The 14,120-nt window shown below is 42.3% G+C and overlaps 1 protein-coding gene across 8 annotated transcripts in view; it reads left to right on the forward strand.

Annotated features, from left to right (window-relative positions):
- Window positions 1–14,120, forward strand: part of TXNDC16 (thioredoxin domain containing 16) — a 100,604-nt gene that overhangs the window by 29,626 nt on the left and 56,858 nt on the right. For 7 of the 8 annotated variants that reach the window (XM_089309702.1, XM_089309701.1, XM_008269654.5 and 4 more), the window contains one exon: window positions 5,798–5,919. The exons of the other annotated variant lie outside the window; for it this stretch is intronic. In XM_089309702.1, the coding sequence (XP_089165828.1) occupies window positions 5,798–5,919 (122 nt within the window). The remainder of the gene's footprint in view (window positions 1–5,797; window positions 5,920–14,120) is intronic. 8 annotated transcript variants of the gene reach the window in all.

A 14,120-nucleotide genomic window follows, 5' to 3' on the forward strand; every position in this document is an offset into this window, starting at 1 on the left:
AATAAGGAAAATTTTAGTTTCCAGTTGCCAGGTAGGAATATGAAGTGTGATATTTAGAAAAGACAAGTGACAGAGCCGGCGCTGTGGCATAGCGGGTAAAGCCACTGCCTGCAGTGTCAGCACCACATACGGACGCTGATTTGAGTCCCAGCTGCTCCGCTTCGATCCAGCTGTCTGCTATGGCCTGGGAAAGCAGCAGAAGATGGCCCAATTGCTTGGACCCCTGCACCCATGTGGGAGACCCGGAGGAAGCTCCTGGCTTCGGATCAGTGCAGCTCTGGCCGATGTGGCCAACTGGGGAGTGAACCAGCAGATGGAGGACCTCTCTCTCTCTCTCTCTGCCTCTTGGCCTATCTCTGTGAAACTCTGACTTTCAAATAAATAGATAAATAAATCTTAAATAAAAATTAGAAAAACAAAGGCAAGTGACAGTGAATCTCTGTGTGTTGATGGAGAATCCTAGCTAGCCAATCAGCCTGAAGCAAGTCAGAGCTTGAAGCACTGTGGTCTCAACATGTAGATGAGAAGGTTGTACGATATATAAAGAAGTCAGGATTTACTGAGTCCCCATTCCTGGTCTTTGATTATGTGATCTGATCAGTTAGTCTTTTCTGATAGCTAATTTTCCTCATCTTCATATGTTATAATTGCAGCCTCCTAAGATTATTGGGAGCATCAAATAAGGTAATGCCTGTAAAAATATATTGTGGATTTAACTTAGTACTCTAGTGATGTATCCATTTGTATAATGTATCTATTTGTATAAACAATTTATGCAGGAAATTTCATTTTGCAATTAAGAAAAACAGAGTTCATGGTGTACGTCTGGTGGGGATATTTGCTGAAAGGCAGCAGGTGGAAAGAAGGGCTTTTCTTCTGTTTCTACCCATTATTGACTCCCCAAGTCACCAAATGTACCAAAAAGATTATCCAGTGAGAAATGATACAGTCTTATTAACTTTTCCGTGAGACATGGTCCTTGATGTTTTTGACTATATTTTGTCAGAAAATAGAAAATTGCCTTCCAAGTTAACAGGCTACTCATCATAACATGAACTTCGACATGTTTTGGGAATAACTTTCAACCATCATAGTTTCTGTGAGTATTTTTTTCTTTGAACACATTATTGCAGAGCCTGGGGATCAAGTGGTTAGGTGACGGGACTGTAGAGCCTCTGCGACAGCTATTTTTAGAGGTGTTTTACCCTGAAACTCTTCAACTATGCCCATGCTGGTCTCTTTTTTAATAGGTGTTGAAATACTGCTGTTTTTTTTTTTTAATCTGAATCAGATTTATTCCTACATGGTGTTGTCAGGTGGGTTTTTGTTTGATAGTGATGTTCATTTTCCTGAGAACTTGTAGTAAAAAATTACTTGTCTTGGATTTGAATTCCTCACAGCTCTGTTAACTGAACTGTGACTTCTTTATATAGAATACTTCTACCAGTGCATGGCATGGTGCATAGCATCTGTTAGGTGCTTGGTAAATAGTAGATTGATGGTCAGTGGATTTGGAAGCTTCACATGTTGGTAGTTAAAAATGGGAAGAGCAGAAATTGTCTGAAGTTATAAGCCATGATTATTCCTGGGAGAATATAGAATATATGACAGATAGTCTAAGACTGGTGTTTGTGGAACATTGAATTTGCATTTCAGAGGTAGCTTCAACTTGGGTGTTTCCCTTAACCATATTTAGAAAATGCTTAATAAGACACTTTGGGGTGTTTCATTTTATATGTAAACTTCCCAGTCACAATATAATTGATTTAGATGAAAGTAATTCTCTCTCACTCTCTCTTCATCCTGGGGGCTGTGGTTTGGTTAATTAGAAAATAACATTTCCTTTTTATTGGATTTTTAAGAATTTGATGATGACAGAAAATTTTAAATGGCTTCTTTGTGAAAGAAAACTAAACAGCCCACCGCTGGCAGAGTGGAGTCGAGCAGCCCTGTTCCATCTCTTGCTGACGTCCGTTGGCTTCTGGGCCATCTGTCTTGTCTCCCAGATGGTTATGCTAGGAGAGGCCCAGGAAATGCCTACCAAAGAAAAGGAAGGCCTTCCAGGGCAGGAGAGCGCCTTTTCAGAGCGGCCCCAGGCTCTCTGACCCTCCCCGCTCACGAGAGCAAGAAATCCCCGAGAGACTTGGCCCGTAACCCGTTTCTGTCAGGATTTCTCCTCCTCGGATTGGAGTGCAGGAGCGCAGACTGGTGGAACTGCTAGCCATGCCCAGATAGCCCCATGTTCTGGAGACTGCATGTGAAGGGGTCTGTTAAAGTGACAAAGCCACTGGGGACAAGCTCAGCACCCTTAGATCATGAATGTGGTAGTTTGGTGTGTCAGGATGGCTTACCAAGCTCTGGCACATGAGGCAGAGTGACCTCTGTAACCTCTATGACCTTATCTGCATTTTTTTTTTTTTTGACAGGCAGAGTGGACAGTGAGAGAGAGAGAGACAGAGAGAAAGGTCTTCCTTTGCCGTTGGTTCACCCTCCAATGGCTGCTGCGGCTGGCGCACCGCGCTGATCCGATGGCAGGAGCCAGGTACTTATCCTGGTCTCCCATGGGGTGCAGGGCCCAAGCACTTGGGCCATCCTCCACTGCACTCCCTGGCCATAGCAGAGAGCTGGCCTGGAAGAGGGGCAACCGGGACAGAATCCGGCGCCCCGACTGGGACTAGAACCCGGTGTGCCGGTGCCGCAAGGCGGAGGATTAGCCTAGTGAGCAGCGGCACCAGCCCTGTATTTGTTTTAAGATTTATTTTTGGTGGGGTGGGTGCAGTGGTGAGGTTGGGGGCCAGAATTGGAGATCGATCTTCTATCTACTGGAAGTTGAAGCCAGGAGGCAGGGACTCCATCCAGATCTGCCACGTGGGTGACAGGGGCCGAAGGACGTGGGCCATCTTCTGCTGCTTCTCCCAGGCCACTAGCAGTGAGCTGGATCGGAAGCGGAGCAGCTGGGACTCCAGCTCAAAGCAGCACTCACATGGGATGCTGGCATTGCAGGCGGTGGCTTACCCCACTGCGCCACAATACAGCCCCATGACTTTATCTTTAAAATGATGTTCATGATCATACTGATCTCAGGTGATTGCCATGAAAATGCAGCAAGGCAGAGTGCATTGCTGAGGTTTCTCCCCTAGAAGCCCCAGAACATAGGTCTGAGTGGCCTGTGCAGCAAAGGATTTGAAATGGCTCTATGAAGTTCCAGCCTCCCAGGAAGGGCTGAAGAACTGGGCACAGAGGTTGTGCGGCTCTGAATGAAGCTCAAAACCATGCTGGAGAGCTTGTCCAGGGAGGGCTGCTGTGTCATTGCTGAACATAGGACACCACAGCTGGCATCACTGCACAGGGGCTGTCACTAGCACTGTTGGCACTGGTACATGGATGTTGACTGTTACTGTCTGCTTCTTGAAGTAGTTCCCTGCTGCCTGTGTGCTTTGTATCACTTGTTCCTGGTTCAGAATCTCAGGCAAGTGATTCTGGGTCATTGAGCCATGTCTTGCACAGGGACTTGTGATAGTAAGTTTATGGTATTAGCAGCTTTTATGACAGGATTCAGGCTCTGCCCACCATGGAGACAGAAATCTGTGAATTCCCAGAGCAAAAGAGAGGACTTCAGAGGTGGGCAACCCAAAAGGTGGTAAATTACCCCTACTTATAAATTGTTTCCTGTTATGCCTGACATATGACAGGTGCCTAATAAATCTTGGCTTTGATTAACTTATATTTGACAGTCCTATTTTTAAAAATATTTGTTTTCAGCATTTTAGGCTTTTAAAAATGAATTTTTGAGGCCGCCATTGAGGCATTCCATTTCCGATCCAACGCCTTGTTAAAGTGCCTGGGAAAACAGTGAAAAGGATGATCTAAGTTCTTAGGCCCTTGCTACACATGTGGGTGACCTGGATGAAGCTCTTGGCTCCTGGTTTTGGCCTGGCCCAGCCCTGACTGTTGTACCCATTTGGGGTATGAATCAGTGGATGGAAGATTCTCTTTCTTTCTCTCTCTAATTCTGCCTTTCGAAGAAATAAATGTTAAAAAAATAAATTTTCATTTTTTTATTTGAAAGAGAAAGAAAAGAGAGAAAGATCTTCCCTCTACTGGTTCACTTGCCAAATGCCTGCAGTTGCTGGGGCAGGATCAGGTTGAAGTCAGCAGCCTAGAACTCAATCCATATCTCCCACATGGGAGGCAGGAATCCAAACACTTGGGCCATCTTCCACTGCCTTTCAGGCAGATTAGTAGAGAGCTGGGTTGGAAGCAGAATAACTGGGACTCGAATTGGCACTCTAATTTGTGTGTGTGTGTGTGTGTAATTTTTATTTTCTAATTTGGCAATTACCGATGGATCAAAACAATGAAATACTTCAAAGAGTTCATGAAAAATGGAATTAAGAGGTAAGTTTGCTTTGGTGCACATTGTTTTGAATTATAAGCATAGTTTTTAAGCAGTGTGGATTTTCCATGAACTTTTTGAAGATTACTTTATGCATGAATTTCAACATCTTTTGGCACTGAAATAAACTTATCTTTTAGTTACACTTTCCCCAAACTTTTTGAAGTTCACTTCTGCCTGAACAAAAGCTCTTTGAGGACCTCAGTAATTTTTTAAAAAAGATTTATTTATTTATTTGAAAGGCAGAGTTACAGATAGGGCAAGAGGGAGAGGGTGAGAGGGAGAGAGGGAGAGGGCGAGAGGGAGAGAGATCCTCCATCTGCTGGTTAATCCCCCAAATGGCCTCAATAACTGGGGCTGGACCAGGCTGAAGCCAGGAGCAAGGAGCTTCTTCCAGGTCTCCAAGGTGGGTGCAGGGGCCCAAGCACTTGGACCATCCGCTGCTGCTTTCCCAGGCCCATTAGCAGGGATTTGGATCAGAAGTGGAGACTCAAACCGAGGCAGTGGTTTAACCTGCTGTGCCACAGCGCTGGCCTTGTTAATTTTTTAGGCTGCAAAGGAATCTTGAGATCAAAAAGTTCAATGTCTGACATCTGCTATGTCAGGGAAAAAGCACTATGTTTTCTTTAAAAGAAAACTATTTGATTAATTTATTGGAATTCTTTGAATAAACTTCTGCTTATTTAACTATGTGGACCCATAACAACTTTTAAAAATCCTTCAAGTTTAGCATAACCAAAATAACTGAGTTGTTAGTGATGCAGAAGCTACCTGCAAGTATGCAACTAAGAAACGGGATAATTGTAGATAAAAGATTATAGTCTGTTAGTCTGATTCATATGTTACAAGATGACTTAGAAGACGTGGTCAGTGGAAAGATCAATGGAGCAGGACTGAGAACTCTTGTTTTGTGTTCTGGCCCTGATTCCTTGATGCAGTAAATGTGTCTTTGAGGGTCACTGTGTTGAACTTGCATTTTTTCAAATGAAGAGTGGAAATAAATAATTCCTGCCCTATTTTCCTTATGCTGACTCAATAATTACCTATGGTTTATTAGGCTCTATTCTAAATCATCACAAATACAGTGACAAAATCACAAGGTCTTGACCTCAAGGGGATAACAGTTTAATGAGCAAGGCAGGGATAAACAAATAAATATATAAATAATTGTAATTACCACTATGAAGGAATCAAATGGGAAATGTTCTCAGGTAATGATTAGTAATCTAGAGAGTGATTTCAATTTGGTGTTATTAAAATGCCTCAGTTCTTACTGATTACTTGTTCAAAGGCAGTTAGTTTCTTTTTTGGTTAGCTTTTTTATTTGAACAAAAATATATAGTATTGCATAACTAAGTATGTATGAGATTATTCTACTAATCATATCTGTATTTATTCCAGTGCTCTTCTTTTTAATGAAGTTAAATATATTACCACCCTGGAAGACCTTCAGAGTGCAGAAAATGCTCTAAAAGGGAAAGCAAACATTGTCTTCTCATATGTCAGAGCCATTGGAACACCGGGTATTGATTAACTTTTGCTTTCATCTTTGTGGGTCCCTGTACTTGTAGGAGTATATTAAAATACTGAACATAGTAAGTTTTCTAACCACAATATGAACATTTAAATTTTTTAAAAGATTTTATTTATTTGACAGGTAGAGTTACAGACAATGAGAGGGAAAGACAGAGAGAAAGGTCTTCCATCCACTGGTTTACTCCCTAGGTGGCTGCAATGGCCAGAGCAGTGCTGATTCAAAGCTTGGAGCCAGTAGCTTCTTCCAGGTCTCCCTCGTGGGTGCAGGGGCCCAAGTACTTGGGCCATCTTCTGTTGCTTTTCCAGGCCATAACAGAGAGCTGGATCAGAAGAGGAGAAGCCAGGGCTAGAACCGGCACCCATTTGGGATGCTGGCAGCACAGGTGGAGGATTAACCCACTTCACTACAGTGCTGGCCCCAATATTTAAATTTAAAGCATCTTTACAAATATATTGTCTTTCTTTAAATGGGCAGGGCAGGTTGCTAATAGGAGAGGTAGAAGAGAATGTGCACACTATTTTTGGTAAGTGGGTAGATACAGTGCTGGGAGCAGCAGAGGGTTTTTTTTTTAAAGATTGATTTATTTATTTGAAAGTCAGAGTTACACAGAGAGAGGCGAGGCAGAGAGAGAGAGAGGGAGAGAGAGAGAGAGAGATCGTCCCTCCATTGGTTCACTCTCCAATTGGCCACAACGGCCAGCTGGAGCTGTGCTGAACCAAAACCAGGAGCCAAGAGCTTCTTCCAGGTCTCCCATACGCACATGCATGGGCCCAAGAAATTGGGCCATCTCCTACTGCTTTTCCAGGCTATAGCAGAGAGCTGGATTGGAAATGGAGCAGCTGGGTCTCGAACCAGTGCCTATATGGGGTGCTGGCGCTTCAGGCCATGGCATTAACCCACTGCGCCACAGTGCCAGCCCTGCATTTTTGGTTTTTAAAATTAGTTCTTAATATCAGAGGGAGGGGAATAAGTTGGTGGTGTAGGGAGGGAGCTTGCTGCTGCAGTCTAAGAAGATAATTTAGAAAAAGTGGAGAGTGCTGTCTCAGGGAAGAGTTAGGGAGAAAATTGCAGAGGAAGCTCTAGGCAAGTTGTAGGGACACAGTGGTCTACATGGAGGGCATAGATGCACACAACTCTGGACTCCAGTAGCTGAGAACCTCTGTGATAGCATTGGAGAGTGAGGTGAGACAAGACTGCAGCAGCCCAAGCCACTGGCGAAGAAGCTGCAGGAAAAGCCTAGAGGGAATCCAGCTTGGAGCCCCAAGGGAGATAGTATATCTGCCAAACTAGAGGAGAAAAAACGGGGGGGGGGCGGTATGTTTACTCTCTTCCCGATCACCCTGTAACTGCATCATGTAACAAGCTGATAGAGAGCAGACTTCATTTTGGACATATGTAAGAGCTGTGCCAGCTCATGTCTGTGCCCAGCATCCAGCCAAGTGAAGACTGCTGAGTCTGGTGGGGAGAATAGATAGGGGACTGGGTGCTCATGACTGTGAGAGGCTTGTGGGCCAGGACTGTGAACATGCTGAGGCTGTGTGGGAGGACTCAGTCACTGTGGGAGGCTCCACATGATCAGGGCTTCCTGGTTACCTGGTGAAGAACATTGCTGTGGAATCTGAGCTTACACTGAGGACTGCACAGATCCTTTGTGCGGTCCTTGTGACAGAACAGACAAATAATATACCCTCTAGGCTAATGCCCAAGCACTGGTCTCCTGTAAGGAGAGGAGCTCAGCTGAGTCTACAACAAAAGACAAGAACAAACCTGCATTCTGATTAAAGAAAAAAAAAAGATTTACCACACCAAACCTGGGTGTGTCACTTCAGACACACCCTTCACCCTGGAGCACTGGGCATAGCTCCTTGGCCACATGCAGCACATGCCTCTAGGTAGTCACTGAAAGCAGACATTCCGCTAATCCAAACAGACTTAGTCAAAAGATGAAAGCTGCCACAGCGAAAAAACCAAGAAACTAATGAATATCTCCACAAATGCCAAACAGCAAACACCAATTCAAGAAACAAGAATAAGGAAGACAAAATGATGCCCCCAAAAGAATACAACACTTCAGTACTAGATTGTGAAGATGGTGAGATTGAAAAAATGCCAGAAATGGATTAAAAAAATTGGTCATAGGATTGCTTAGATGTAATCTGAAGTAAATGCATGGACTAATGAAATCCATACATGACATGAAAGAAAATTTCTTTCAGGAAATTGAGATCTTAAAGAGAAATCAAAATGAAATCTCAGAAATGAAGAATTCAATAGAACAAATAAAAAATACAGGGGAAAGCCTTAACAACATCGATGAAACAAAAGAAAGAATATCAGACTTAGAAGACAAAGTACAGGAAATTATATAGTCAGACAAAACACAAGAAGAAGAAATCGGAAAACTAAAAAACACTGTTGAGAATTTACAGGATATTATCAAATGACCCAACATACGGGCTCTAGGAGTTTCTGAAGGTGTAGAAACAGGGAAAAGATTAGAAGGAATTAGAAAAACAACAGAAAATTTCCCTAATTTGGAGAAAGGGACATCCAAGTACAGGAAGCACATAGAACTCCTAATAGATGTGACCAGAAAAGATCTTCACCACAACACATTGTAGTCAAATTCTCCACAGAAAAACAAAAGATTCCAAAATGTGCATGAGAGAAATGGCAGATTATTTTCAGAGGATCTCCAATTAACTCACAGTGGACTTCTCATCAGAAACCCTACAGGCTAGAAGAGAATGATGAGATATATTCCAAGCCTTAAGAGAAAAGAACTTTCAACCCAGAATACTGTACCCTACAAAGCTCTTGTGAATGAATGAAGGTGAAATAAATACCTTCCATGACAAACAGAAGCTGAAATTTATCACTACACATCCAGCCATGCAGAAGATGCTTAAGGATGTGTTGCACACAGAAACAGAAACATGGTAATCAATATGAAAGAAGGTATAGGAAGGAAATCTTAGTAAAAGTACAACAGAAATCCAAAGTAATAAATGGGAATATTTATGGAAAAAGGCAGGGCAAAATCATTATTTATCAGTATCAGTAGTCACCTTGAATGTAAATGGCCTCAACTCTCCAGTTAAAAGATACAGACTGGCTGAATGAATTGAAAAACAAAACCCATCTATTTGCTGCCTACAACAAACACATCTCCCAACAATGATGCAATCAGACTGAAAGTGAAAGGATGAAAAAAGATGTTCCATGCCAACAGAAACCAAATAACTGCTGTAGGTATCCTAATATCAGACAAAATAGACTTTAACACAAACTGTTAATAGACAAAGAAGGACACTATGTAATGATTAGAGGATCAATTCATCAGGAAGATGTGACTATTATAAACATATATGCATCTAATTACAGGGCACCAGGCTATTTAAAAGAAATGTTAAGGGATCTAAAGGGAGATACAGACTTATATACAATAGTATTGGGAGTATTCAGTGCCCCACTTTCAACAAAGGACAGATCAACCAGACAGAAAATCAGCAAGGAAACAGCAGAGTTAATTGACACTATAGACCAAATGGACATAACAGATATCTACAGCACTTTTCATCCTACAGTTGCAAAATACATATCTTCTCAACAGTGCATGGAACTTTGTCTTGGATTGACCACATGCTAAGCCATAAAGCAAGTCTCAGCAAATTCAAAAACGTCAAAATCATACCATGCATCTTCTTGGATCATGATGGAATGAAGCTGGAAATCAACTTGGGAATCTCTAGAATATATGCAAACACATGGAGACTGAACAACATGCTCTGGAATGAACAGTGGGTCATAGAAGAAATCAAAAGAGAAATCGAAAATTTCTGGAAAGAAAGACAACAATACAGCCTATCAAAGCTTATGGGATACAGCAAAAGCAGTGTTACAAGGAGAGTTTATAGCAATTGGTGCTTAGATCAAGAAATTGGAAAGACACCAAATAAAGGAGCTATCAATGCATCTCAAGAATCTAGAAAAACAACAGCAAACCAAATCCAAAACTAGGAGAAAAGAAATAATTAAAATTGGAGAACAAATCAAAATTGAATGAAAAAACAATACAAAGATCTGTAAAATCAAGAGCTGGTTTTTTGAAAAAACAAACAAAATCGACATACCGTTGGCCCAAGCAACCAAAAAAAAGACACAATAAAATAAAATGAAAGATGAAAAAAGAAATGTAACAACAGACACCACAGAAATATAAATAATCAGAAATTACTACAAAGAGCTGGATGCCAAAAAACAAAAACCTAGAAGAAATGGATAGATTCCTGGACACAAACAACCTACCTAAACTGAACCATGAAGACACAGAAAACCTAAGCAGACTCATTACCAAGACGGAAAAGGAAACAGTAATAGAGACCTTCCTAACAAGGAAAAGCCCAGGACTGGATGGCTTCACTGCTGAATTCTACCGAACATTTAAAGTAGAACTAACTACAGTTCTTCGCAAGTTAGTCAAAACAATTGAAAGGGAGGGAATCCTCCCAATTTTTTTCTATGAAGCCAGCATCAACTTAATTTCTTTCTTTTTTTTTTTTTTTTTTGACAGGCAGAGTGGACAGTGAGAGAGAGAGAGACACAGAGAAAGGTCTTCCTTTGCCGTTGGTTCACCCTCCAATGGCCACTGTGGCCAGCGCGCTGCGGCCGGCGCACCGCGCTGATCCGATGGCAGGAGCCAGGAGCCAGGAGCTTTTCCTGGTCTCCCATGGGGTGCAGGGCCCAAGCACTTGGGCCATCCTCCACTGCACTCCCTGGCCACAGCAGAGAGCTGGCCTGGAAGAGGGGCAACTGGGACAGAATCCGGCGCCCCAACCGGGACTAGAACCTGGTGTGCCGGCGCCGCAAGGCGGAGGATTAGCCTAGTGAGCCGTGGCGCCGGCCCAATTTCTAAACCCAAAAAAGACACACAGAGAAAGAGAACTACAGAGTAATTTCCCTGATGAACATAGATGCAAAAATCCCCCCCAAAATTCTAACCATCAGATCCAGTAACACATCAGAAAGATGATTCACGTGGACCAACTGGGATTTATCCCTGGTATGCAGGGATGGTTACATTCACAAATCAATCTGATACATCACATTAACAACCTACTAAACAAAAGCCATATGGTTATTTTCATGATGAAAATTCTAGCAAATTGGGTATAAAAGGAATATCCCTCAACACAATCATGGCAATTTATGACAAACCCACGGCCAGCATCCTATTGAATGGAGAAAAGTTGGAAGCATTCCCACTGAGATCCAGAACCAGCAAGGATGCCCATTCACACCATTGCTATTCAATATAGTACTGGAAGTTTTAGCCAGAGCCTATTAGGCAAGAAAAAGAAATCAAAGAGATACAAATTGGGAAAGAGGAAGTCAAACTATCCCTATTTGCAGATTATATGATTCTATATACAGGGGATCCAAAAGACTGTACCAAGAGACTTATTGGAACCCACAGAAGAGTTTGGTAAAGTATCAAGATTTAAAACCAACACAGAAAAATAAACAGCCTTTGTATACACAGTGCCACGACTGAGAACTTTTTAAGATTTTATTTTTTTATTTGACAGGTAGAGTTAGAGAGAGAGAGAGAGAGAAAGAAAGGTCTTCCTTCCATTGGTTCACTCCCCAAGTGGCTGCAATGGCCGGAGCTGTGCCGATCTGAAGCCAGGAGCTAGGTGCTTCCTCCTGGTCTCCCGTGCAGGTGCAGGGGCCCAAGCACCTGGGCTGTCCTCCACTGCCCTCCCGGGCAGAGAGCTGGACTGGAAGAGGAGCAACTGGGACTAGAACGAGCACCCATATGGGGTGCTGGTCCACAGGCAGAGGATTAACCTAGTGCACCATGGCACCGGCCCCATGGCTGAGAACTTTTAAGATCATTCCAATTCATAATAGCTGCAAAAAAATCAACTACCTTAGAATAAATTTAAGCAATGATGTCAAAGATCTCTACAATAGGAATTATAAAATATTAAAGAAATAGGAAAAGATACAAAAAATGGAAAATCTTCCATTTTCATGGATTGGAAGAATCAATATTATCAAGATATCCATTCCCCTAAAATCATTTTACAGATTCAATGCAATACCAATCAAAATACCAAAAATACCAAAGACATTTTTCCCAGATCTAGAAAAAATGATGCTGAAATTCATATGGAGGCACAGGAGACCTCGAATAGCTAAAGCAATCTTATACAACAAAAACAAGGCTGGAGGCATCACAATAGCAGATTTCAAGACATACTACAAGGCAATTATAATAAAAAAAAGCCTGGTATTCATACAAAAAGAGATGGATAGACTAAGGCAACAGAATAGAAATGCCATAAATCAATCCAAGCATCTACAAGCAACTTATATTTGACCAAGGAGCTAAAACCAATCCCTGGAGCAAGGGCAGTCTCTTCAACAAGTGGTGCTGGGAAAACTGGATTTCCACATGCAGAAGTATGATGCAGGACTCCTGCCTTATACCTTACACACAAATCCATTCAAAATGGATTAAAGATCTAATTCCATGACCTGATACCATCACATTATTAGAGAACATTGGGGAAATCCTGCAAGATATTGGCACAGGGCCAGTGCCGCGGCTCACTAGGCTAATCCTCTGCCTTGTGGCGCTGGCACACCGGGTTCTAGTCCCAGTCGGGGCGCCGGATTCTGTCCCGGTTGCCCTTCTTCCAGGCCAGCTCTCTGCTGTGGCCAGGGAGTGCAGTGGAGGATGGCCCAAGTCCTTGGGCCCTACACCACATGGGAGACCAGGATAAGTACCTGGCTCCTGCCATCGGATCAGCACGGTGCGCCGGCTGCAGCGTGCTGGCCATGGTGGCCATTGGAGGGTGAACCAACGGCAAAGGAAGACCTTTCTCTCTGTCTCTCTCACTGTCCACTCTGCCTGTCAAAAAAAAAAAAAAAAGATATTGGCACAGGCAACTATTTCTTAGAAAAGACCCAGAGGCACAGGCAATCAAAGCCAAAATTAACAACTGGGATTGCATCAAATTGAGAAGCTTCTATGCTGCAAAAGGAACAGTAAAGTGAAGAGGTAACTGATAGAATGGGAGAAATTACCTACAGACTATGCAACTGGTAAAGGATTAAAAACCAGAATATATAAAGAGATCAAACTCCACAGCAACTAAACATACCAACCAGTTAAGAAATGGACAAAGGACGTAAACAGATGCTTTTCAAAAGAGGAAATCCAAATGGCCCACAGAACATGAAAAAATGTTCAGGATCACTAGGCATCAGAGAAATGTAAATCAAACCACAATGAGGTTTCACCTCACCCCAGTCAGAATGGCTTTCATCCAGAAATCAATAAACAAATGCTGGTGAGGATGTGGGGGAAAAGGTGCCCTAATCTGTTGGTGAGGATGTAAATTGGTAAAACCACTATGGAAGACAGTTTGGAGATACCTCAGAAATCTGAATAAAGACCTGCCATATGACCCAGCCATCTAACTCCTTACCCAAGAGCAGTAAAATCAGTAAAATCAGCAAATTAACGTTATCCCCCATGTTTATTGCAGCTCAGTTCACAATAGCTAAGACATGGAATCAACCTAAATGCCCGTCAACTAAAGACTGGGTAAAGAAATTATGGAATAGACCTTTCTGTCTGTCTCCATGGTCTATCTCTATCTGTCAAAAAAAAAAAAAAGAAAAAATGAATCTTAATGTAGAATGGGACTGGGAATGGGAGAGGGAGGAGGAGGTGGGGTGGGAGTGAAAGTGTGAGAGCGGGTGTATTTGGAAGAATCGCTATATTCCTAAACTTGTACTTAGGAAATTTGTACTCATTAAATAAATGGTTTCTTTGGGGAAAAAATTTAGTTCTCATTGAAGGATGAAGTCACCAGCTAGTTTGAGAAGAAAAAATGAGATAGGAGATAGTTGTTTGGTAGATGTGGAAATAAAGAATGGTTGCTAAGCAGAATAGTTCATAACAGTGAACATTTCCAAAGGTGATGCTTTTTCTTTTTCTTTTTTTCACTCTAGCCACATTTACTTTGGTGGGTGTGGGTACAAAATGGCAGAGTAGTCGACTTGAGTTATGTTTTAGCCCAGTGAACAGGGCAAAAATTATAAAACTCGAGCTTGGAATTGAAGCTTGATTAGGAGGGAAGAGAGGACCAGAGTGGGAGAAAGCACAGTGAA

This window comes from Oryctolagus cuniculus, chromosome 12 (genome assembly GCF_051225735.1).
Source record: "Oryctolagus cuniculus isolate XC-2025 breed Fujian yellow rabbit chromosome 12, ASM5122573v1, whole genome shotgun sequence".
Classification (NCBI taxonomy): domain Eukaryota; kingdom Metazoa; phylum Chordata; class Mammalia; order Lagomorpha; family Leporidae; genus Oryctolagus; species Oryctolagus cuniculus.